The sequence below is a fragment of the Prosopis cineraria genome, unplaced genomic scaffold (assembly GCF_029017545.1).
Source record: "Prosopis cineraria cultivar Desert tree isolate PC_DT_omini unplaced genomic scaffold, ASM2901754v1 PC1, whole genome shotgun sequence".
NCBI lineage: Eukaryota > Viridiplantae > Streptophyta > Magnoliopsida > Fabales > Fabaceae > Prosopis > Prosopis cineraria.
The window spans coordinates 11,322,226-11,350,146 of NW_026555332.1; the positions used below are offsets into that span (position 1 = coordinate 11,322,226).

General features: G+C 31.9%; 1 protein-coding gene and 1 pseudogene across 3 annotated transcripts; both read right to left on the reverse strand.

Moving 5' to 3' along the window:
* Positions 1–1,346: 1,346 nt before the first annotated feature.
* Positions 1,347–5,291, reverse strand: LOC129313742 (probable F-actin-capping protein subunit beta; annotated as a pseudogene).
* Positions 5,292–18,227: 12,936 nt separating this feature from the next.
* Positions 18,228–27,130, reverse strand: LOC129294948 (uncharacterized). 3 transcript variants are annotated; one of them, XM_054933429.1, is made up of 6 exons: positions 26,887–27,130; positions 26,479–26,607; positions 25,484–26,047; positions 23,835–24,330; positions 20,342–20,423; positions 18,228–18,768 (listed from the first exon to the last, which is right to left on the reverse strand). In XM_054933429.1, exons 2-6 carry the CDS (start codon positions 26,570–26,572, stop codon positions 18,556–18,558), a joined length of 1,449 nt encoding a protein of 482 aa, XP_054789404.1. In that variant the 5' UTR covers positions 26,573–26,607; positions 26,887–27,130; the 3' UTR covers positions 18,228–18,555. The 3 variants fall into 3 exon arrangements, with proteins under 3 accessions (XP_054789404.1, XP_054789397.1, XP_054789392.1); XM_054933422.1 differs by having other exon boundaries at positions 26,479–26,691; XM_054933417.1 differs by lacking the exon at positions 26,887–27,130 and having other exon boundaries at positions 26,479–26,814.
* Between the last annotated feature and the right edge of the window lie 791 nt (positions 27,131–27,921).

Below are 27,921 nucleotides of genomic sequence, written 5' to 3' on the forward strand. Positions count from 1 at the left end.
AAAGATAAAATTCGAAATGAGCACATACGTGAAAAAGTGAGGGTGGCACCTATTGAAGGAAAAAATGGTAGAAAATCGGTTGAGATGGTTTGGGCATGTACAAAGAAGACCAAGGGAGGCACCAGTGAGAAGAGTGGAACATATAACTTTGAGTCCGATTAAGAGAGTAGAGGAAGGCCGAGAGAACACTCTTGGAAGTTGTTGAACGTGATCTCTTAATTAATAATATTTCTAAAAGCTTAATAAATGATAGAGCACAATGGCGTCTTGCAATCCATGTAGCCCGACCCCACCTAGTGGGATAAAGGCTTGTTGTTGTTTGTTGTTGTTTTATAGAATTTGTTAAAAAAAATCCTGTCGATCTTCATCAAGAAGCTGTTAGCCGTCCCATCCTCAAAGATTAAATTTTTGAGTCAATTGATGGGTATTCTTCAGACATGGACAAGATGGCAATTTTATGTGGATTATTCAGACATCGTAAAGGCTATACAAGCTAAAGTTGCTACAGAGGATGACATTATGAAAAGAAATCAACAATACCAAAAATTAATGTCATGCAGAGTTTTTCTCTTAACTGTTCATTAAAAAAGTTGAGGTACAAATTTCTCTTATTACGATTAGTGAAACATGATGTGTCGGTAAGAAGACATATACATTAGTTATTTACCTATAGTCAGCTTTATTCCTTTCTTTTACTCCTTTTCACTCCCTGCTTCACTGATCATCTTTAATGAACAACATTGATCAAATAAAATTGGGTTGGCTCTGCTGTCAAGAGATGGTATTTAGGGAAAGTTTATGACCTACGGAGTAAATCCTAATTTATCAAACTGAAGTGGGGGAAGCAGCCTTAAGAGTGGATCTAGTTTCGGCCAAAGCCAGAGGACAAGTCTATCCAAGTCATCAGCAGTTTTTGAAATTGCTACCTTTTTCTATCAATATTGGACATCTCATTACAATTATCATCTAGCAGTCAACTTTTCCCCCCAACAAGAGTAAGATTTAAACATAATAAGCTTACTGCGCTCACTATGCTGACTCAGCGCAATACTAAAGCACAAGGAATGAAACTAATACAAGCTCCTTCTCCAGAAAAAAACTATTTTCCCAATCTTTCCTAAGAGCTGATCGATATTTAAAAAAAACAGTGAACTTGGGCGTCATAAGAAGCTGTAAAGTCAATCCAAGAAAAGCATATGAAAATAAAGTTGTCAAGATTTATTAGACCTTTCCTTGACCTTGACTAAGCAAAATTGGGAGCCGATACTTCCTAAAGCCAACTAAACCCATTACAGCTAAAAGCAGCAGTTAAGCACTCATTCCATGGATGACCATGCTAATATGTATTATACGCTGAATCTGATGCATGCAAGCCACATACAGCAAATACACCATTAACAATAAAAAAGTATTTTGGTCATTTATGTGGCTCAGAAAGAGGAAGAAAAATGGAACTCAGGATGTAATTGTTAACAAAAGATCTAAATTGCCATCACAAGTAAATCCTACTAAAGAGTACCTGTCTTCTAAGTGATCCAGACAAACTAAAAGTTCCAGATGACTCATTATTTGTAGTCAAGAGTCACCATCACTGTACTGGTTAAACGATAATTTGTTGTTCCTTCTTCCTCAGGTCCCACCTGTATAAACATTAAATAAAGAAAAAAAGTGTTTTGGCATATCTAATATGACTGTAAAGAATATTGGGAAAGCCATCAAATAAACCATATTGAGCCGTTAGCAAAAGGTCTTAGAATCAAAACCTTGCTCCATCATATTCCAAGAAAAACTCTTGCTAAAGAAGTTCAAAATTCATATTCAAAGCAAAGCCAGCAGAGATGCATTCCCATCAGTTGAAAGTGGTAAACTTTGCAATGTATCAAGTTAGCCACCCATCCAAAGAGAGTTTACCTCTATAACATGTATAGCATCCCATGCTCCTTCCTCTAAAGAGCCCCGTCGACCCTGCCCGGTCTTTGAGCCATCTTTAATCACAACAATAATACAGCAAATCAGGTAACAATGAGAAGCGTCCAGTTAATTAACTCTGGACAGAAAAAGGCTCACCTTTCTTAATTAGAAAGCAGGCTGCAAACCTTCATTGTCATCTTGCCACATATAAACTGATGAAGTGCCACCTTCATAATATCTAAGCCATTATCCATTAATGGCGCATATTCTTTCAAACTATAATAATACATAAACAGCTATATACACATAGATACCAAGAAAAAAACAATAGATACCAAGTGGCATTGATAGGAAATATAGGAAAATTTACTCCAAAAAGATATGAATTTGCTCGTGTTCTAATTATGTTTATATTGCCTTTAGTGTTTTAATTATATTATATTAGAAAATAGCAAACAAGTTGTAGGTTTCCTTCTTGCTAGTAGGTTATATATACCCCTTATGTAAATGGAAACGGGCAGACTTGATTCATATGAATACATTTTATTACTCTTGATATTCTGATAGCTCCCCCTCCTGATGCTGTCTTTTCTTTCTCCCTCCATTTCTGTTTGTCCTCTCTTCCTCTCCCCTCTCCCTCTCTGTTTCTAAATTCATTTCTATCTCCTACAAGCGTGTGTTAGTTTGTGTTACATCAGGCATTCAACAAAAAATAGGGATATTAATAACTCATAACTAGACAGATAACAAAGTTTTCTTCACAATACAAGCATCTAACAAAGAATAGAAACTCAGAAGATGTGGTAAGTAAAGGACCTCACTGGTCACAATATATAGCAAATATCTCGTTTGCTTCAATTTCAAGATTTCTCAATTCTAATGAGGGAGGGACCCATCTTCCAATGGAGGATAGTATTTATTTGACCAAGGTGATCTGCACACAGATACGGTACAACAGTAAAGTTAACATCATCTTCATAAAAATAAAAGGAAAAAAGAAAATAGGACACATTCATCAGAGAGTAAATTATAAAGTTGTTCTATAAGAACTCTGTAGCATTAGAATTTAGAGCTAATAAACTAAGTCCCGGTCTCCATTTCAACTTTCAAGACCAAGTACTTTTGCAATTTATGGTTCAAATTCTCCAAGAAAATTAGAGTAGAGGAAAAAACTTAAGCATGGATTCTTGGATCAAAACACAGAGCATTTGAAAAAATATGTTGAGTCAAAGCTTAAGAATAAAGATTTCAATGGTGAAATTTTTGAGTTTACAGACTTGAAAGAAATATTTAGTTACAGCATTTGGAAGCTCAGGCAACAATTTAGCCAATGATTTCATGGAAATTTCAGTAAAGAACAAAATATCTTGTACAAGATATTAGAAATTTTAAAGAAACAGCACCCAATAATGATAGATTAAATTATTTACATGGAAGATCTGGCATGCAATAGTAAGGTAAGGGGCGAGAGACGGAGCATTTGCTTGTGGGTTGAAAGAGATAATGATCTATCTAGCTCAACATTAGAATGCCAAATAGGCAAATACTTACGGCTGAACAGATACTAGACTATAGATTTTAAACTTCTAATATCAAATCAGCTTTCCATTCCAGCAGCAGCTAAAGTACAAGATTCAGCATATTAGAAGTTATAGTTGCAGTCTTGCAGAGCAGCTTACAGAATAATTTTATGATACTATGAGTACCAGTCGATGAAAATTACATGATAATGCTATCAATCTATTTGAAGATAGTTCCTTTAAGATAAGAACGAGATACATGAAAACATTATTCACTAAAAGGAAAGAGAAGCAGAGTCTACAAAGAGATTAAATATTAATATTTATCCACTCAGAAAGCAGAAGATGTCGACCTTCAAATGGGTGACTGGATGATATTATTCCCCACAGACAGATTTTAGAAAGAGAAACAATATGGCAACAGCCAAAAACAAATTATAAACCATATTTTGAAAAAGTGACGGCTGTTATTAGTAGCACAAGTGAAATGTTTAAAGTCCACGGCAAAGATCAGCAGACCACCATCAGAGCATGGATCATAAACAAAAAGTGACAAGTGCTAATTCAGAATCCACTGATGGTAGGTCACATAAGTCAGTGGATTTTATATATCCAGCTCACATATGAATAGACATGACTCTTTTTTTTTTTTTTTTGCCCCTTTCTTTCCTTTTTCTCCTGTTTGAAGTATGTAACATGCAACTATCGCTAGAGCTGTCATAATTTGTGGTTTAGTCAGATGTATACTTCAAAAATCCAAATTGTATTAACTTATGTACATCATGCATATGCTATTCAATGGTAGTTTTCAATTGATCAGGGTTACTAAACATTATGCGTTATTTTACTTCTAGGAACTAAGACCTACTATTGACTTAAATTGACAGAAACAAACACTTGAAATGTGCATGTCGACTAAAATCCAAAGATCCAAAAGAAGTTAAAAACCATGATCTGGAACGATCAACAGTATTTCTTTAAGCAATATTATTACTTCAATTCAATAACCATGAGGAATGTAAAAACTAAAAAAATAATTTACCTGTACGAATCAGCATCTCGGTTATATTCACACAAAATGAAGTCTTTCCCACAGTCTGCGTCACACAAAACCTGTAGTCATCCAAAATTTATTAAATGAAAAACAGTTCTCCAATTTCTTATTTTTCCAAAAAAAAAAAAAAAAGCAAGAAGAAGATAAAGCGTAATTGCATCAGTCATGTTATGACGATTAAACCGTTGATAAAAGTATTCTGAATTAAACAACCAAAAAAAAAAAAAAGAATTCTGAATTAAGCACCCTCGAATGATAATATCCCCATTTTCCTAAACAAAAGGATCAAAATTGGCTAAACCCTTAAACCAAAACAACGCAACAAAAAAAGACATAAAAAACACTGAAAACACTCAGAAATGTTTCACATCTAAGAGTACCAAAGAATTAGAGAGCAATGCATCTAGTTACAAGGATGAAGGGAGATACCTGGAGTGGCTGATCAACTTGGGAGAGGAGATCGGAGGAGTGATGAGGAAGAAGGCTGAGAAGCGCAGACAGAGCAGTATCGGTGTGCTTTGGAGGAATTCTCCGCATCAATCCCATCGCCGCCTCCATTTTTCGCTTTCACAAACTATCCGAGAGAGAGAGAGAGAGAGAGAGAGAGACTTGGAGGTGGTGGTTCTGAGTGTGAGTTGAGGAAAGAGGAAAGAGGCGCGTTATTTGATTGATCCGACTCCGAGCTTCCCCCGCGGGAAACGAGGCCAACTAATTCCACTTCTCTTACGTTACGTTATCCTTCCTCCTCCTCTGTTTTCTTGCAGTGAAATGTGAACCTCTGCCTCTGGTTTCACTTGCTCTGGCTTTTCCACGGAGAGAATCACAAAAATGTCCTCATCAATAAATTAATCATGCAAAAGTGCACATCTCATTTTCTAATATCATGCTTCTTTCATCCCAAATTATATAAATAAATAAAAATTGAAGGAATTTAAGTATTTCAAAATAGAAGACAGTTTTAAAAGATTAATTAATAACTTATTTTAATGTTATCATTTCTCCCATTCTATTTAATTAATGTCCCTTTTTTAATAAATTAAATGAAAATTATTTTTTTAAAGTTTATATTTTATTTTAAAAAACAAAGTTGTTAAGTTTATTTAATAAGATTTAGTGGTATATGAAATTTTTTTCAAAAATATTTTATAATTTAAAATAAGGGAGTATAAAATTTCTGTTTAATATTTTAATTTTATAATTTTTTTTTCATTTATCTAATCTCAACACCATTAGTCTCAAATAATGTTTTTTGTATCAATGACTATTATTCTAAAAAAAATTAAAATTAACATGTCAATGTTTAAAAATTCAATGTTAACAATTTTTGTTAATGAAATTAATAGTATTAAAATAAAAGGATTAAAAATAAATTGCATAAAATTAAGAATCAAAATAAAATATGATATAAAAGTAAAGGACCATATATACACTTTTATCATTAACTCTTTTGTTTCATTTATTTATATGTCAAATTTCAATACTTGTATCTTAACAAGTAGTGAACTTTGGATTAATTTTCTTATTTAAGATTTATGTGTAATTCTCTTTTCTCTTTTATATATTCTTGTCCTAAACTTTTTCTCCGCACGAATTCATTTTTCCCCACAACTCTGTGTATGCTTTTGAATATAAAATAGTTATAATATATTTTTAAAAAAAATTAATCATTTGGTCCTTTGTATTTTTAACTTATTTATAATTCAATCCTTAAACTTTAATTCATTATAATTCAATCTTTATAATTTTAACTCGATTGTAACTCATCTTGAACTTTGTCTTTTGCAATCCAATCTCTATAATTTTAATCATTTAAATATTAATATCTATATTTTAAAAAATAAAATTATAAAGATTAAAAATATTTTAATATTTATAAAGATTAAAAGGATTTAGTAATCTAAAATATTAATAATAAATTCTAACATAATTTTAATCTTTATAAAATTATTTTTAAGATATAGAAACTAATATTTAAGTGGTTGAAACTATAAGAATTAAATTATAAGAGTTAAAATTTAGGGACTGCATTATAATCAAATCAAAATTTTAAAGATTGAATTATAACAAATTAAAAGTTAAGTACTAAATTATAATAGAATCAAAATTACAATGATCAAATAATTATTTTTTATATATTTTTAGTTCTTTAATTTTATATAAAATTTATATTATTTATCCTAAAATAAAGTGGTGAAAATATTACTAGGCACAACTCAAACCTAGTTTTATCTAATATTTCTTGCTTGCATCCTGTAAAAGAAAAGAAAAGAACAATCGAGGAAATCAGGGGATAATTAAATGATTAAAAGACATGGAGCTAAATGTCACCATTATTCAGAAATTGAGCCAAGTAAATTGACTTTGATAGAATAATTTCTCAAATGATTAAAAGTTACTAATATTAGAAATGCTTTCATTTTATCCCCTTGCGATATCAAATGGCGTATGTACAGGAACCATTTTTCCCAACAAAACACTAAAAGTGTACTCTCCCGTCCTATTTATAAAACATATTTTAAAATATTTATTTAATTCTATATAAATTATGGTATAATTTTTTAAATAATATTTAAAAAATATTTTTTTAGATTCACCCTTTATGTAGAAGAAAAAGTAAAATGACATTACTTTTTAAATTTATTATATGTGGATATATTTGAAATTCTACACACTTTTATTCTTTATACTTTTTTATATTAATATTAATGAGATTGATAGAAATAACTTATAAAAAAGATTGAAAAAATATTTGGTTAACCTGCTTTTAACTTTTGCAAAATCCATTTGAACACTTTCCCAATATTAAAAATTATTTGAACATAATTTATCAGGTAAAAATACATTGTGAAAGTGCATTTAAAATATTGTTGGAAATGAATTTGGCCAAATTAATTTGAAGAAGGATTTGAGAAGTGTGATGATATTTAATCATACTATCCCTTTAATCTACTATTCTTTTCTTGAAAAAATATTGTTAAATCATTAAAAATATAATAATCATTTAAACAATAATAATTAGGGATAAAGTTTTTAGCATTGTAAATTGAATACTTAATCATATTGAATTTTAACATTAATATATATTCAACTATTTCATATAAGTTTTTTCCCATTCATCAAATTTTATATTTTATACTTTTATTATTTATTATATTAAATTTTATGTTATTTAAAATTTTTTATTAACCAACAGAGGTTTGTTGAGTTGGTTTTTTTTTTGAAAAAATTTATCATATATTTTTTTATCAAACTTTATATTTATATTTTTATCATTTAAAAAATCAAATTGATGTCCACTTCCGTTAGACTCCAGCCTCCCAAATGTAACAAAAAAGTTTATGACAGAATGATGCTGAAGAACCAATTTTAAAAATTAATTATACAAAAAGACCTCAAAGTTTTTGAAACCATTCTGAAAAATATTGTTCTTTTTTAATTAATATAAAACAACATGTTTGTATCAAGATGTTTTTGAATAATTTTTAGAGAAAATTAATCTAAAAGTTCTAATAATTTTGCTCAATTTTAAGCTAGGACCTTATAGATTATTTTATTTTAATCAAACTTTTATATTTTGATCTATTATATATGTTAATCCTTTAAAGTTAGAATTAATAATAAATTATTAAATTTCACACAAAAAATACTCTTAGAGTTTACATTTTAATTGAAAAAATTAATTTTTTAGTCTTCCAACTTTTAATTCACTTATAATTCAATCCCTTAACTATGACTTGCTGTAACTCAGTCCCTCAACTATGACTCGCCTATAACTTAGTCTCTCAACTTTTGAATCACTTTTAAATTAGTTCTAGAATTTTTGTTAATTTTTTTATGTTAGCTTATATCTCACATCAATGAGCAAGAGGAGGGTATTTTAAAATAATATATGAGCATTTTTTTATTCCTCTTATTTGATAAGAAATTTTTTTAAAAAAATTAAAAAAAGGATCGAATTATAAGTAAATCAAAAATTGAGGGATTGAGTCGCAGCGAGTGATAGTTGAGAGACTGAGTCACAACGAGTTATAGTTGAGCGACTGGGTTACAAGTGAGTTAAAAGTTGAAGGATTAAAAGATTAATTTTTCTATTTTAATTTAATACTTTTAGCAAACATTAAAAAAATAAAATTTCATTTGATATATTTTTTAATTCAAAATTTATGTATAAAAAAATATTTATAAGACAGCCTAATTATATAAATTTTAAGTCAAAAAAATTATGTCATTAATTCAAAAATTATATAATCATTTAATAACAATATAAAAGTTCTTGTTTTGTTTTTTAAAGAAAAAATTTAAGGATTTTAATCTTTAAGGGTTTAAAAATTTTAATTGATTAAATTATAAAGATTGAATTAAAATAAAATAAAGTGTAAAGACCTAATTCAAATATTGAGTGAAACTATAAAGACCCAAATATATATATATATATATATATTCTAATTTTTTTTAAAAAATCCCTTCTTTTTATTTACTGAAAAAACTCCTTCTCCCTTCTTCTCTGATTTCTATCTCTGGTTATAACACACCACTATCTATGGAAGAGCAAAACTAAACTGAAATCAAAAATTGAATTGAATTTTTATTATTTGATTTAGTTTATTTAATTTTTTAGTTTGATTCAATTTTTTTAAAAAAATATTTCAGTTGATCAATGTAATTATGTTAGTAATTTTTAAGATTGGATAGACTAAATCAACTAAATTATAATATATATATATATATATATTTAATTTATTAATTTATAAATTATATCTAGTTTATTAATTATTTTTTTTTATTTTATTCTTTTTAATTTTATACTCAAATGAAAGTAAATATATAATCTTATAAATTGAAACCCTAACCCCTTATTAAAATAGACTATTATCATTTTATAAGTGCAATTTTATAGATAAACTTTGTCTGTTTTAGTATAAAAAATAAGAAAATTGTCCCAAATCCAAATAATCCAACATGAAATCTAAAGCAAAATTAACTAATCAAATTGAATTATTAAATTTTGATTTAATCCGATTTGATTATCTTATTCGGTCCATAATTTTGATATTGTTCAGTTAGTTTGATGCATTTTGGTGTCAAATCAAACCGATGCTACTGCCAATGACTTCTTCGCGGAGGTGTCATTATTTCCTCTGACTTTGATAGAATAATTTCCCAAATTTTACCCAAAAAAAAAAAGAGTGACATTCACAAATGATTAAATTACTAAACTTAGAAATATTTTGATTGTTTTCATTTTCTGCCTTCTGTAATTGTAGTGAAACCATTTTCTCCCATAAAACACTAAGCACTTGTTTGATTTTTGTCATTAATAACTGTTTTTTTTTTGTTTTTAAAAGTTAAAAAAATTAGAACAAACTTACTTAGGTAAGTGTTTTTATTAAAATTATTTTAATATTATTCTCATTTTTATTTTTAAAAATAAAAACAAAATTATCTTAGAGCTTTTTTTGTTTTTAAACCACACTACTTATGACTATTACAAACTACATTCACCCATCATCAATCACTATCTTATATCACTACTATTTAATCACGGGTGACTACCATTAGTTAATTTTTCAACTCTAAAATTATTTTTAAATTAACATAGTAAATCATTTTTTCTTTTTTTTTTGTTTTGCAAAACAAATTTTAAAAATTAATTTACAAAATAGTTTTTTAAAAAAATGGGAATAAAACCAAACAAGTGCTGAAAATCTATAGTGCATATGTAATACATCTATGGCTCTGAGTAGCTGCCAAGAAAAAACAGACAAAAAGAAGAAAAGCCTACAAGATAGGCAATGAAATGAAGATAGTGATGAGAGTAGGATCCACATCCAAATGAATGATGAACCAAACAAGTGGATATATATAGTATAGCTGTGAATTGCTTGTACGGGAATGCATACATGATTATTGTAACAGTACGGAGCCACCCCTTGGGCCTCGACTCGGTACTGGACTCTGGCCCATCACTGGACCAAAGCCGACTTTCCCACAGGTGGTACTGTGGTTATTCCTCACCACTGCCTCTCCAGGGTCTTTTGGAACCTCCCCAGACTCGAACCTCCAACCTCTACCACCTTAATGAAGTTGAGGCGAAGTCTGGTACCATTGGGTCAGTTGACCCAATGGTACCAGACTTCGCCTCAACTTCATTAAGGTGGTAGAGGTTGGAGGTTCGAGTCTGGGGAGGTTCCAAAAGACCCTGGAGAGGCAGTGGTGAGGAATAACCACAGTACCACCTGTGGGAAAGTCGGCTTTGGTCCAGTGATGGGCCAGAGTCCAGTACCGAGTCGAGGCCCAAGGGGTGGCTCCGTACTGTTACATAAAAGGCGCCTTTTATGTAACAGTACGGAGCCACCCCTTGGGCCTCGACTCGGTACTGGACTCTGGCCCATCACTGGACCAAAGCCGACTTTCCCACAGGTGGTACTGTGGTTATTCCTCACCACTGCCTCTCCAGGGTCTTTTGGAACCTCCCCAGACTCGAACCTCCAACCTCTACCACCTTAATGAAGTTGAGGCGAAGTCTGGTACCATTGAACGCCTTTTATGTAACAGCCCTCCTGGGTCACCACTGCCTCTCCAGGGTCTTTTCCCAGGCGCTGGACAACACACATGTCACCACATGATTGTCGGCTTTTCCACTGGTGGTACAGTGGTTATTCCTCACCCCACCCTCACGGGGGTCTTTTGGAACCTCCCCAGACTCGAACCTCCAACCTCTACCACCTTAACGAAGTTGAGGCGAAGTCTGGTACCATTGGGTCAACTGGAGCCAATGGTACCAGACTTCGCCTCAACTTCGTTAAGGTGGTAGAGGTTGGAGGTTCGAGTCTGGGGAGGTTCCAAAAGACCCCCGTGAGGGTGGGGTGAGGAATAACCACTGTACCACCAGTGGAAAAGCCGACAATCATGTGGTGACATGTGTGTTGTCCAGCGCCTGGGAAAAGACCCTGGAGAGGCAGTGGTGACCCAGGAGGGCTGTTACATAAAAGGCGCCTTTTATGTAACAGTACGGAGCCACCCCTTGGGCCTCGACTCGGTACTGGACTCTGGCCCATCACTGGACCAAAGCCGACTTTCCCACAGGTGGTACTGTGGTTATTCCTCACCACTGCCTCTCCAGGGTCTTTTGGAACCTCCCCAGACTCGAACCTCCAACCTCTACCACCTTAATGAAGTTGAGGCGAAGTCTGGTACCATTGAACGCCTTTTATGTAACAGCCCTCCTGGGTCACCACTGCCTCTCCAGGGTCTTTTCCCAGGCGCTGGACAACACACATGTCACCACATGATTGTCGGCTTTTCCACTGGTGGTACAGTGGTTATTCCTCACCCCACCCTCACGGGGGTCTTTTGGAACCTCCCCAGACTCGAACCTCCAACCTCTACCACCTTAACGAAGTTGAGGCGAAGTCTGGTACCATTGGGTCAACTGGAGCCAATGGTACCAGACTTCGCCTCAACTTCGTTAAGGTGGTAGAGGTTGGAGGTTCGAGTCTGGGGAGGTTCCAAAAGACCCCCGTGAGGGTGGGGTGAGGAATAACCACTGTACCACCAGTGGAAAAGCCGACAATCATGTGGTGACATGTGTGTTGTCCAGCGCCTGGGAAAAGACCCTGGAGAGGCAGTGGTGACCCAGGAGGGCTGTTACAATTATCACAAAGAAAGTGTAATGATAATTAAGTCACTATCCAAATCAATAGGAAAAAAAATAAAGGGAAGAAAAGTTTTGGGTTGTTCCACTTTGTCCCCACATGATTGATAGGTTAGGTTTAGGTTTGGAGAAGTCAGCTTCAAGCCACTAAAATGTTGGCAACTTTGGTTTTTATAATCTCCTTTGATTATTGTATTGATTTTCCTAAGTTCATATTTTTGTGAATATGAGTTAACTCAAACAATTAGATGGATCTAACATCTAGTTAAAAATTAGATCTCATTAAATTTATAAGCATTCAAATTCTTATTTTAGGAGTTTTTCCAAAATCATCCCTTCTAAATATAATCATGAAGATAATGATATACAGAATTGACTCGTCACTTTTAATTATGGTTATAGGCAAACTACTAGATATATTGATTGGCTAATCCATTAAAAATCTAATGATACTCTTGATTCTAAGGTTTTTTTTTTATATGAGCTACCGTCAATTAAAAAAAATACTATTAGAATATTTGTGATCTAAATAAAACTTTTGAAGTTTTTTTTTTTTAAATATTAACTTTTAGTCCTAGAACTTGTTCTTAATAATTAATTTGGTCCCTAAACTTTGAATCAAAATAGCTTCGTCTCTGTAGTTTTTTTTGTTCAAAACAACTCAATTCATATAATTTCTTGACTCAATTAACTAAGAATTGAGTTGTACCGAATTAAAATTTAATAACTAAATTGATAGTTGAGAGAAATTTTTAGTATTAAAAGTTATATTATCTCATTTTTTATTACATGCAAGTATTTTCTTATTTGAGACACATTGAATTTTCCTAAATGTGAAAATCTTTTCTTTGAGTAGAGATTTACATATTAGTTTGTCGTATAAGGGTTCGCCAGACACATCCAACTCATTGAAGTTGAGACTTGAAAGTTAAATTTTTGCTAATTCGAGTGGGCTTTTGCTTGTCTCTCCATCATATCATTGGCATCTTACTTAGATGATGAGTTTAACGTTAAAATTGTAGCTACTTTTTCTTTCTATGTTTGTTAATATATAATTGTGAAAAAATATCAATCAAAGAATGCTAGAGAAAACTTATATCAGTCAAGAATTATTTATTATTAAAACTCAAATGAATATTTATTAATTCAAGTTAATCTTTTATCAATAAATATCCATTCAAGTTTTAACAACTCATTATAAATTAACAACGATCCCTTCAAGCTTATTTTGCATTTGAATTTTGACAATAATTAATCCTTGATTGATATAATTTTTTTTTGATGGGCCTTCATTGCTATTTTCCCTATAATAATAATAATAATAATAATAATAATAATAATAATAATAATAATAATAATAATTGTCTTTTTAGTTTAAAAAAGAGTTAGATGATGAGTGTCTCCCTTTTTTTAGCATATTTACAATAAAAAAACCATTATAATTAGATGATTATTTTCTTTGTTAAATTTCATTTGAGATAAAAAAATTTTTTGATTACTTGAATGTAATTTGAATGAAATAAATTCTAAAATTCATTTATTTTTATCTACATTTCTCATGCTTAATTATTTATAGAGAAAAAGTTATTTTAATTTTTTTATTTGCTCCCTTCAAAATAAATAAAATCATCAAAACAATACAATCAAATTTTGAAATTTAGATTATCCAAAACAAAATTAGTTTTTCCTCTTTTTTTTTTGGAGCACTTTTTAGAATCGGACTTTAATAGGCAAACAACAGTCTCATAATTATGATGAAAATTTACTTTGGAAATAACGGTCTCTTGTAAATATGCTTCAGTCAACGTTTTCAAAATTAAAATTGCCGTTCGATCACGATATTAAAAAAAAGCTTTTTATTTTTATGTCTTGATAATTCGATTATGATCAAATCAAATAGTTATGATGATTAAATTAATATAAGGTTAAAATATACTTTTAATCTTCTAATTTTTTAAAAATTTTCAATTTAATTCTCTAATTTTATAAAGTATTTTCCAGTCCCTTAATCCTAAAATCATTAATCTCGTTGATAGAAAATGCTAATTGTGTAATTTTAAATGCTTACAAAATATTTTCAAATGCTGACATGTTAGTTGTAAATTTAAAATACATGAAAATTAAAAAAAAATGTTTAAAATAAATCCTAAGACGTTGTCTATATCAACACAATCGATATCAAAAACTATCATTGGAACTCTCATCTCCACAAATTATTCTACATGTTCTTTTGACATCCACAACTTCCATTTATGCGAAGATTAGTCATTAGTCTTATATGTTTTTTTCTTTTCATATGTTCTTCCTTATCGTTTGCTTTTTGGCTCCATTCTGGGTTTGCTTTTTTGTTGAATGTCTCATTATCTCCTGCAATTTTTTTTAAGCGAACGAAAATAGAAATGAAGCGGCTGTTTGAAACTGTTTTTATTTTATTGTTTTGAGAACTGGTGTTCTGTAGAACATGTTTTGAGAATAAAAAAATAATAAAAATAGGTTTTTTTTTATTCTCTCTTGTTCTCCAAAACAATAATCATAGAACACTTAAAAGTTGCTTTTTTTTTCTATTCTCCAGAACAATATTTTGTTTTTTTTTCTTCAAAATACTTTTTAAAAATACATTATCAAACAGATTTTTTTGTTCTTTTGTCTTGGAGAATAGAAAACTATTCCCAAAATAGATTTTCAAACAAGCCCAAATTAACGATAGACATAGAGTTTTTATTTTTAACATGAAAATTATAATTCTAGAATCTGTATTCTACAATTTATTGTATTAGTGTGGGTTTGAAAAAGCAAAGGACATGTATAGAGAAGACGCCACGCAAGTAGCTTAGAATTTTTTTTATTTTTAAATTAACCTTTTCATTTTAAAATATAAAAATATTATATTTTTAAATTAACTTTTTCAACTTATAAAATTGCATAATCAATGTCACAGTCAGTATTTTCTGTTAATATAATTATCAGTGTTAAATTTATAGGTCTAAAAATATACTTTATAAAATTAAAGAATTAAATTGAAACCTCTTTTTTAAAATTAAGGGATTAAAAATATACTTTAACATTAATATAATATATATAAAAAATGTCACAAATTTTGACCCAAGTTTAGATATCTGCCTTGACAAAGAATCCCCTAAACTTTCGAATTTGTACAAATAACCCATTGTCATCAATTATTTCATTATTTCACTATCAAAGCACAATAAATCTTATGACCAAATATCTCCTTAAACGTTTTTTCTGTTGCATATAACCCTTCAAACTTTTGAGTTATGAATAAAACTTCTTAACTTTTAAATCACATGCAAAGAAAATCATATTACATTATTTTAGTGAAATAATAAATAAGTTAATATCAAGAAAGTTATTTGCATAAATATTGTAAAAATTTGGATATATTCATGGTAATTTTTTAAGGAAAAATTAATTTTACCTTAATTACAACTCAATCTCTATAGTTTAACATATCCAACTTATTCTCCTCAAAATTTAACCATTTAATAATCCATTGATCCCTAATTTTTTAGAAAATATAGTTTTTCAAGACTAAATTGTAACTAAGTCACAAAATGCAGGACCAACAGATTAAATGGATAGAAGGAATAATATTAGTCACGGTCTCTTTTAACTACACGTATTTATGATTATTGATGCAATTAGACTTGGTAATTCCGACAAGCCAAGTTTACTTAAGAAAGATTTATTGGATTGAGTTTGAAATAAACAAATGTATAAAAAAAACTCATATAGCTAGACATGACCCTGATATCTCAAGCTTTTGAGCTTATTTGAGCGGGTTTAAATATTCAAATTTTTAAATATTATTTTATTTTATTTTTATTTTTTAGCTAATTTCAAATTTTATCTTAAAAAAATAAAGTTTTCAATTTTAATTAAATTAATAATAATAAAAAAGAATTCACGAATCCAATCTAAGCTCATTTAAATTTAAATTTTTTCATGTGACCTAAATAAGTTTGATATAAAAAAAATAAAATTTTTAAATCTAACACTACAATTTTTTAAATTTATTTGAACTTGAATCATCAATTTTAGGCGCACAAAATTTGAAGTTGAAAGAGAGAGGAGGGAAGAAAGGACACTTGGTTCTAGGGCTTGGGGTTGCCTTCAGAGGGTAGCGAGGGATATGATTATGAATGGATACAGCTATATTACTTTTTGTTAGTTTAATTATGAGATCTGAGTCAATCATCTCTTACTCCATCATTGTAAATACTGACTTGGGGTCCTCCTATCTCTTGCCCTCATACATGACTTTGACATGCATTGCTCCTAAACTGATTCATGAAGAGTGAATGAAAGGGTTAAAAAAAAAGGTAAAAAAAAGAGTTGATGTTATTTTTATCCAAAATCTTAAATTATTAAATTTATAAAGTTTTTAAATTATATATAAGATATTAAAAAATTCAACTAATTATTTAGTTTAAGGGTCAGTTGTTGTTCGACTAGGAACAAACTACTCATAATTAAAATAATACTCTCTTCGTTTTTATTTATAAAAAAAATTATCATTTTTAGTTTTTTTAAGACAAGTAAAATCACATTTTTTAATAAGCATTTCTTGCAAACTTCTTAAATTATCTTTCTTAATTTTATCATTCATAGTCATGATAAACAATTAATGAAAGGTATTGTTATTCAATTTTTTTTCAGACACAATTAATATAGTTAATTGATTTTCTTAAATTGTGTGATATTTCATCTGTTAAAAAATATAAGGAGTTTTTAATCTTTCAAGATATAATCATTACTTTATTTAAAAGTGCCCCTATTGATAATGACTTTATATTTATTGTGGAGTGTTTAATAGGGATAAATATAAAAAAATAGGGTTAGTTAAAAAATAAATCACTATTTTATTGGGGGTGAGATTTAGTTAGAAATTCTTTACATTTTTAAACGGAGAGAGTATAATTTTTCCCTCCTACAAATAAAAACAGAGGGAGTATAATTAAATATTAATAAAAGTTAGGTTTAGCAAAAGAGGTTAATCTTTCACAACATGATAAATCAAAGTTCAATCTCCTCTAAGAGTGCTACCTACATATGATGCTTGACCATGCCTCGAATAAAATTTCTTTCAATAAGAAGAAATCTATGAACAATCAAAGAATAATAATTTGATTTAATTAAAAATATATAAAAATATTCATATTTGACAATGATTTCTGACTCTAGTGTACAAAACACAAATTCATAACCATATGAACTACCAAATTTCAACACAATTATATCATCGTTTAACACAACTTTCAGCCTCAAAAACTATGATTGTATTGTTTTTTCTTTTCTTTTTTTTTTGAAATATTAGAACAATGTCATGTCAGCTTAGGAGGGGCCAAAAATATATAATATGCAACTTAATTGACCCATCAGGTTAGTCAAGTTAGACTGGATTGAGTTGATTCCAAGTTGACCAGGTGACCAATTTACCGAGTTATTGATAAAACTAGCTGAGCTTGCCTAAATTTTAATATCATGGTTTTTTCTTTTTTTTTTGTGGGTCTAGATTTTAATTTCATGGTTATATGCCTTTCATTTGTAGCAGAAGAGAATTTAATGTTAAAACATGAATTGTATTCAAGCATTGTTATGGATCTTATATTTTATTTTGATACATCCGTGGATCTATCAACATTGGTTGACCCAAATACTAAGAAGTTGCTTATATTAGGAAGTTGTTTATATTTTTGCTCCAAAATATAAACATTTTTTCTTAACTAGTTCAAAATAAAAATATATGCAACTTGATACATGTAAAAAATTTTCTATTTTTTAAACCTAAATCCTTTTGTAAATCTGTCTCTCATTCATCATGATGCTTACATTGATAATTAGGACTAAAGATTAAAAAAAAAACAATACATTTTTTTTTGAAAATGATGACTTTTTTGGTATATAAATTTTTTCTAAAAACTACTTATATTTTGAACTATAAGAAGTAGCATTTAACACGAACTATTTATATACAAAGAGGGTATATCTTCCTTAACTGATGTTTGCATTACCAATATTTGATCCACGACTGTTGTTGAAACAAGGAAAGAACACCTTATAATCAATATTGGCTAAAATTAAACTTCCCTTTTAAGTTCAAAATTAGAAAAAGAAGTGCCACCTTACATTTTCAAAGTTTATACACTAGTTACAAAATTAAGCCTTGAATTCTAAGAGGTAAAATACAGACTTCCCAACATTCCCTTTCATGATTTTCAAAATGAACATGTATAGCCACAAAAAATCATGTGATTGCTCATCAATTTGGTATGACCTGAGGAGGAAAACACGACAGACATTTGAGACTCTTTTCATGATAAGGAAAGACAGTGTACAATACCAAATGATGAATTGCTGGGAAATGGGAAGGAACAAAGACCAAATCTGCAATTTCTCTATGAGCACCAATTGCAGCAAGAAAATGAGAGATATGACAATGGGACCCGACCAGTTCTGCGTATGTACTCTGCTTGCTCTTCAATTTTTGCAGCTTGGCAGTTTCTGTTGGCTTCTGCAATTGCTCTTTTTTCCTCAGCCTTGTGCCTCACAGCTGCAAGTTTATTCATGAGCTTATCATGTGCTCCACTTCTCATTCTCTCAACCTCTACCTGAAATCCATCGAATTTTGAATTACATGGGAGCCTTTGGAAGTGCAAATATAATAAAGTTTGAAGTTTATTCCTCATAAATGCTTCTTTAAAACACTAGTTGAGTTATTTGAGTCCAGGCTAACAAAGATAAATTACTCTCTCAGACCTAAACTTTTATCTCTAACAAAAAGAAGGAACCACTCTGGAGTTTAGAATTACACTTTCCACCAAAAACCAAGTGGATGCCAGAAGATATAACTATGTAACATTAAATCAGTACTCACAGAAAGAAGTAATTGTCACAACAATTATAAGCATTGCAACATCAAGTTATGTAATGTTAATGAGTCTGTTTTAAAAGGCAAAGGATATTACACTGATTCAGAGACATTTTCAGTTCCCACAAGTTAGAATGCTTTCTTTTTCCCCCCTCTCACAACACTATCGCCCCTTTCTATTTAATGTCAACATCTGAAAGTCCAGCTGTTCCCATTTCAGGCATTTCCACCAGTAAACTAAAATTGTGCAGATCATAAAATCATTATGAGAACCCAACCAGTGCATTTAAAAAAAAAATTGAAAATAGCCAGCGGTATGCATTTTGGTCTTCCAAATTTTTGCTCTTCCATGTGTCACCTATCTACAACAAGATAATGATACCAGGAACTCAACTCTATTTTCTTCATTCTAGTCAGCCTCCAACTTAATGAGCTTAGGGAAAAGAGGAAGGGCCTGAGGAGAGGAGGTCATAAACATCTGTTGAAAATGTTGGGATGCACATTTGCACAATGATTGGGGACTTCAATCCAGCCTCTTATGAGGGTTGCACCTGGAAACTAGAGTCCTTGTCAAATACTTGCCCCTAGTATGCTGCCCCCCTCAAGCTATAATAACCTTCCTTTCATCTCAACATTTTTCCGATGAAATCTGTATCAAATAAAGCACTGTCTATTCCTTTAAAAGCAGATAGATATCAGAAGGCACCCTCTCTTCTTAGAACTAGTTCCTTCAGGAAACTCCATTCCCATTTAATCACTCTCAGAGAAAATAAGGACCACATCTTTTAGCCAAAACATTCATGTTCTGGGCTTCTACAATCTCCTATGCCTATGACTCTACATTAGCATCATTCTCAAACCTTTAGAAATTAATTCTAGCCATCTCATCCACACACTTTTAAGTCTTCCAAGCATTTCTTCAGCATGTCAACCTTACAATACTTACCAAATCATTTTTAATAAGTTACTACCCAAAGCAAGATATTTCAGAGCAAAACAATAGGTGAGACTGAATTGCAAAATGAGAAAGCTTCCAGAAACCATGATTTATTACAGTAATGAAGTGACGAAAAAAGATGCCTCTTGCAATCCAATATAAATTCATACGACACAGGAAGAAATGGAGTAATTTAATTTTTTTTTTTTTCATGTCATCAGGACCAAGCTCAGGTACACAAATAAATCTTGCCAACATTTGAGGGCACATATCAGAAAAAGGACTAGAGAACACCATCCAGAGAATTGAACCAAAAAAAAAATTGAAAAAAGAAATGGCGGAAAGAATGAAACCAGTAACAACAACAAACATATACCTCAATCTTCCTCATCTCGGCTTCTGTTTTTGCTTTCTGATGATTTTCCCATGCCTGTATTTTCATCTCCTCACGCTTAAATCTGCACAAGTAAAGCCACAGCTTCCTGCTTTAGAGCAGCTTTAGTGTAGCAATGGAAATTATTCTTAACTAGCTTCATCATAACTGGGTCTCAAGTTCCAGCTATCCAGACAATACAAGAATTTCATTAATCCTTCTCAGATCACACACACACACACACACAAATGGAACGGTGAAAAAAGGCACAGCTAAGAATCTATAGAGGGCAGGAAAATAATGAGTCAAGTATCATCCCCATCATAGGTACCTGTCAGAGGCAAAGCAGAATAGATGTATGAAAGTCACATGCATATCGAAGAGCTCCACACCTCATCAGTAAATTCGAGTGTTTGAGTACTTGTTGCTTTATCAATTTTCCAAACTGTTTTTTCCCCTTTTGATTTCTATTCCGGTGTGTAAGGATGTCATCGTTTATCAAAATCTAACTAGTAAAAAATTGGATTATGCTAAGAAAAGCTAAGGTTCGATTTAATAATGACAATCCTCTATGCGCACAGCTCAGTCACAAGGAATGACCCTTGTTATCTTAAATTACTATCAACAACAACAACAACAACAACAAGCCTTTATCCCACTAGGTGGGGTCGGACTACATGGATTGCAAGACGCCATTGTGCTCTATCATTTATCAAGCTTTTAGGAATATTATTAATTAACAGATCGCGTTCAATAACTTCCAAAAGTGTTCTCTTAGGCCTTCCTCTACCTCTCTTAATCGGACTCAAAGTTATATGTTCCACTCTTCTCACTGGTGCCTCCCTTGGTCTTCTTTGTACATGCCCAAACCATCTCAACCGATTTTCTACCATTTTTTCCTCAATAAGTGCCACCCTCACTTTTTCGCGTACGTGCTCATTTCGAATTTTATCTTTACGTGTATGTCCGCACATCCATCGTAACATTCTCATCTCTGCTACTCCAACTTTATGCTCTTGCTGTCCCGTTAGAGCCCAGCATTCACTACTATATAACATCGCCGGTCTGATAGCAGTGCGATAAAACTTTCATTTAAGTTTATTAGGCACCTTACGATCGCAAATAACTCATTTAGCTTTTCTCCAATTAAACCACCTAGCTTGAATTCTATGTGAAATATCTCCACTGATTTCGCCATCATTTTGAATAATGGCTCCTAAATATCTAAACTTTTCCACTTGAGGTATAATTTGATCTCCCAATTTCACTTCCAAATTATTGTCGAATAGTCCTTTACCAAATTTACAATATAAATATTCCGTCTTACTTCTACTCAGACGAAAACCTTTCGACTCCAATGTCCTCCTCCCTAACTCAAGTTTGCAATTAACCTCTTCTCTTATATCTGCTATAAAAACTATATCATCTGTGAAGAGCATACATTTCGGAATTTCCCCTTGAATATGTTCCGTCAAAACATTTAAGATCAAGTTGAACAAATAGGGACTCAGAGATGATCCCTGATGTAGTCCAGTCTTTATAGGAAAATCCTTTGTTTGACCACTAGGCGTTCTTATACTAGTTTTTACCCCCTCATACATATCTTGTATGGCTTTAATATAAGCAATCCGTACTCCCTTTTTTTCTAACGCTTTCCAAAGCACTTCTCTTGGTATATGGTCATAAACTTTTTTCAAATCAATAAAAACCATGTGTAGATCTTTATCTTTACAACGATACTTTTCCATTAATCCCCTTAGTAGATAAATCGCCTCTGTAGTTGATCTACCTGGCATAAAACCAAACTGATTCTCAGAAATACTTGTCTCCAATCTCAACCTGTGCTCAATTACTTTCTCCCACAATTTCATTGTGTGGCTCATGAGCTTAATCCCTCTATAGTTAGTACAATTCTGAATATCTCCTTTATTTTTATAAATAGGAATTAATGTACTTCTCCTCCACTCATCATGCATTTTCTTGGACCGTAAAATCACATTAAATAACTTAGTTAACCATCTCACCCCTTCTTCACCTAAACATTTTCACGTTTCGATAGATATACAATCAGGTCCATTGGCTCTACCATTTGCCATTTTCTTAAGAGCTTCCTTTACCTCCTTATCACGTATTATTCGATAGAATGACAAATTTTGTTCTCCTTCACCACTTACTAAATCCTCCAAGTTACTAGATGAACCCTCTCCATCATTGAAAAGTTTAGAAAAGTAAGTCTCCCATCTATTTTTAATTTCATCATCTGTAACTAAAGTTCTTCCCTCTTCATCCTTAATACACCTTACCTGTTCTAAATCTCTTGATTTTCTTTCCCTACTCTTGGCAATCTTATAAATATTTCGCTCCTCCTTCCTTCGTCTCAAGGCTTTTTATAAAATTCTTCAAAAGCTTTAGAACGAGCTTCACCCACAGCTCTCTTAGTTTCCTTCTTAGCCATACGGTACCTCTCCCAATTTTCCTCATTATTACACAAATGTATGGCTTTAAAACAGTTCTTCTTATACTTGATTTTGTCCTGTAACTATTATTCCACCACCAAGACTCCTTATCTCTCGGACCAGAACCTTTTGATTCTCCCAAAACTACTTTTGCAACCTCCCGTATCTTTTTAGCCATATCCTCCCACATGATGTTAGCACTTCTCTGAGATTCCCAAATTTCTTTATCCAAAAGATTTCGCTTGAAAATATCTTGCTTCTCACCTTTTAATTGCCACCACCTAATCCTTGGTGCTACTATTTGTCGACGTTTTTGGATTTTACTCATAATACACACATCAAGGACTAGGACCCTATGTTGTGTCGTTACAGCATCTCCGGGAATCACCTTGCAATTTTTACAAAGTCTTCTATCGGTGTTCCTAACCAAAAGAAAATCAATCTGTGACTTTGAGGGCTCCACTTTTGTAAGTGATGAGATGCTCATCTCTCTTCTTGAAACAAGTGTTGGCAATCTTAAAATCATATGCCAATCTTAAATTACTATCAATGATGACAAAATTTGAATCATGTAATTAAAGCAAAAAGTCCTTCAGTGCTGCTATAAGTTTATGAGACTCATACATTTCATCAATCTTGAAAGTTGTGACTGGGCTTATTTCCCCTGATATTTTGCTGTTTTCATTGTTTTCTCTTCTCCGACCCCCATTCTAAATCAGGAGATATCTAAGATGGTTTTCTTATTATTATTTTTTAAAAAAAAAAAAACCTATATTCTCATAACAATAGGAGGGAGCCAAGAACAGCATAGTCAATTTTTTACACAAATCATCAAAAGAAATGTCGTGGAAAACACAACTTTCTGTAGATTTGACCACAAAGAGAGTGGTAGATTCAGATTTCATCAGCAAAGATGCATGGCTGCATTAAACAAATTACGCAGACAAAACAAGTTGCAGTGATAGACAGTAAATTCCATGCATATTATTAATTAATAACAAATAAAAAGAAAAGAAATTCAAAGATAAGAGGAAATTGACCTGGCCATATACTTGGCCTTCTCTGCATCCTCCCACGCTGCTGCACGTGTTTCAATGAGACTTTTTGGTTGTTGTTCAGCTGCTTTAGTTTTAAGTGAAGTGGAAGCATCTTTGTCTTCCTCCTCTTTGCTAGCCCAAGCAGCAATGTTCATTTTACCTAACTGTGTCCCAAGGGCCATTATTTCTCGCCTGGTTTTCATTTGTAGCTCCTTTTCAGAAAGCTCATTCTTGTTGAGATCCAGATGTCCACAAGGTAGATCAGTTGGAGTTGATGCAGGGACAGCTCTGCCTGGGGTAGAAGGCTGAGAAGAAGTTGGGCTGCGCATTGGTGTTGTTGCTCTTACAGGTGTACCAGTCCTTGATGGTTCCTGACTAGCAATAGGGGTCATTTCTGTACCCATATCTCTCATTGATACAGACCGAGCTGTTGAAGGGGGAGGGATGAATGCTGTTGCACTCTGGATGGCCATAGATGAATTATGCTGGCTGAGATTGACTGCCAATTTCAAATGACAATGAAGAAAAGGGACAAACCAAAGTCGTGAGTTTCAGTTCAGTTTCCATGATTCCTTAGCCAAATCTACTGATTGCAGTCAGGAATGAAATATTCAAAAAGAAAATATGTCAAAACATTAATAAATTGAAGGGGTGGCTTTTTCATTGCTCAATATAATATATCAGTGTGTGCCAAATTTTTATTAATCTAGTTCAGTGGTTTGCATTTGAAATCCAAACAAACCACAATCTACTGAGCACAGAAAGTATGAAAGTAATTAGCTTATCAGTAAATTGAAGGAATTTACTGATTACGTCATATGCAAAGTATTTTAAATTTCATGGATGATAAATCTTCCAAACAGAACGGTATGATCCCCCCCATTGTTAATAACCAGATAAAACATTTGTTAATATCCGTTAGTGAAGATATTGAAAATCTAGTTCCTGACAAAAGAGGCCCATGATATATCTTACAATATCCTTGGCCGAATCCCCACGTGAAAATAAACCAGAAAAGCAAAAAAGAACTAGTTACTTAAGAAGCACAACTGTGTATCCTAAAGCTTCAACCAAGACTAAGTCTGACACAATTGGCATGAAAATTTGCTATTTATTAAACTCCCTAAACTCACAACTGTTTTGTTTTTGGTGCATGGCATGAAGAGTTGAACTAGACATCCTGCAAACGACCCAAAACCTGCACCACTAAACCACATCCAATGGCATTTAGGCCTCACTATCCTAACCACCAGTCAGCTTATGTCACTCCCAAGAAGATGATCATCTCCAGATAAAATTAAACTCCATCTTCCCAATTTATCCATATTTATATCATATATCGGAGGATTTGTTGCAATTCCATTGTAGAAGGTCCAAGTTATCAATTTTACTTGATATCCATTTTGAGAGGAAGTTCCACCAAGTTTAGTTATTGTTTCTTAAGCCCATGCAGAACTTGATAAAAGAAGATTACTGAAATATTAGCATTTAATATAAGCATTCTACTGGACATACAGAGTACTCAAAGAAACCACATGCTTTTAACACATAAGCGGCAGGAAATCAAAATTAATATAATCCCAATGATATACTAGGTATGTTTTACTTTGAAGACTCCACTGAAGAATTCTCAAACAAAATTGTGAGCTTACCATAAGAATCTGCAATTGCATATGGCTCAGCCTCCCAACTCACAAACTTTTGTCCTCCACTTTCCATCTTTGTTTGATTTGTGTCAATTCGCTTAGTATCTGGCTCCTCTAAAGCAACTACTCTTTGATCTGGAACTTCAACAACAACCTTCAGTGAAGATTGCCGACCAAAACCAAGATTTCCAACCTTACGTGATCCTGCTTTTTCGCTTTGGACCTGGGTCTGTCCTGTTTTCGGCCTGTTTGAAGTTGGACTAGCTATCCACTTCTGGGCATCATCCCACTTGGATGGTGCTGGTTTTGAAAATGGTCCCAAAGGCACTCTTTGTGGAGCACGCTCAGACTTTTGAAATTCGAACATGGATGAGGATATGCACATACTATCATGGCCACTATCATAATCCAAAGATGGTTCCTCTAAGATCCTATGTCTTGAAGTGACTGCTGCATTACCACGATCTGCAACTTTGTCGGAACTGAAAGAACGAGCTGTAGCTAAAGTTGAGCATTCAGGAAGGACACTCACAACATCCACATCTTTACAGTGATCAGAACTGCTACCACCTGTAATAGATATGCAATGAAAGATTGCTTACACACACTTCATTTAATGCAACACCAGATAGTCAACCAGTAAATCTAAGGTTAAAAATATTCTCTTCCCAATAGAGGGGCATAATTAATGTTCATGCAGTGGTTTCCGCATATCTTAATGAAATGGTAAGGGTATTATATGCCAATCTTTATTTATTTCCTTTTTCATCATTTTCTTATTTTTTTTTCTCCTCATCGTTTACCATAACTTAAGTGCACGACTCAGTTTCAACGGTGACCTGAATTTTTAAGAAGTGAAATGTATGAATCGCAGGAGATGATACGCCAATGGTGAAGGTACTGCACAAAGCCAAATCTTACATTTTGAGACAGAAGCATCTCAGATTCATGAAACTAATTTTCATTCTACGGGGAAAATGAAGCCAAGAAAGCAACCGCACCTGATTCATCAATGTCAGAATTGTGAGATCTCGAAGTGAAAGTAGAATCAAGTTCTTCCTCGTCTTTCCTCTTCTTTTCCACTCCCATTATCATATCCCTCAATTTTCCAGGCGAAAACCCCCACCACTCTGTAAAACCAAGTTCCCATAAAACCATTCGCTTCAAAAGATAAACTCACGAACAGATTTCACTCGAAATGTACACACGTCAGTCTAAAATGACAGATCATAAAAAAAAACTTCGCAGTAAGTAACCATACCTAAGAACCCAAAATTAAAAGAGAAAAAAGAAAAGAAAAAACAAAAATGGTGTTTGTAACATAAAACATTCAGAAGAGAGAAAGCTAGAATGGATAGACCAAGCAAAAGAACAAAAAGGGGAAGCGAGTGAAAGAGATAAAAAAGCACCTGAGGCTTTTGGATCCTTTCGTAATCCATATTTGAGAAAGAAAAAAGTTAAAGCTTTCCGTTTGAAAATGCAATGCAGTAATGTTTCTCTATTTCTCTTCAAGAAAGTGTATCTCTAAGGTCCAAGTCTCAAGCTTGGAGACGCAGAGCCTTCTTTTTTCGGTGGTGGGCAGACAAGGACAAGCGGCTGACCAGTACGGCACCTTGAGCACCCATGAGATGCCTTTGTAATGTGGTCCACTTCAGTCCCCTTAATCTTTTTAATTTTCTTAATGCTTTGACTGCCTTTGAGTAAGAACCAGACCTTCCAACTCACGATGTTTCTCTCTGTTTTTTTTTTTTTCCCTTTTCGTTGTCATCTCAAAGTTTCATTTTTTTTTATTTTATTTGTGCGGTGTAGACTCCATCGTTTTCTCCCAGGACCTGGTTCAGTGGTTTGGAACTTTGGCTGCTAGAAGACCATGGTGGTGAGATCTACACCTCCGGTGAAGCTAAGTTTAAACACTTAAAATTTACAATTTTTTACTTTTACTTCATTTACCAATATAAAATATTTTTAATTAAATCTTACGCTTAATAAAATAGTTATTTACTTTTTAATTAATTTTATCTTTTTATATTCATCCCTAATAAACATTCTATAATAAATATAAAATCATTATTAATAGAAGTATTTTTAAAAAAAGATAATAATTACACCTCAAACGACTAAAAATACCTTATATTTTTTAATATATAACTCCTCAAAAAATACTTTACATTTTTAAACAAATAGAGTAACTTTTAAATGATTAATTCATTTTTCTTTACATATAGGTAATTAAAATATTATTTTTTAAAAATTTTATATCTATTAATATAAAAATTATTAAAAATATAAAAAAAATTAATATTAACAATGCCCCATTTTATAAGACTGTTTTTAATAAAATTGTGAATATCAATAAAATCAATTAAATACAGTTTTAAATTTTAATTAATTTATAAAAAAATATAAACTTATGAAAATATCATTTATGTAATGAGAGGAAAGGA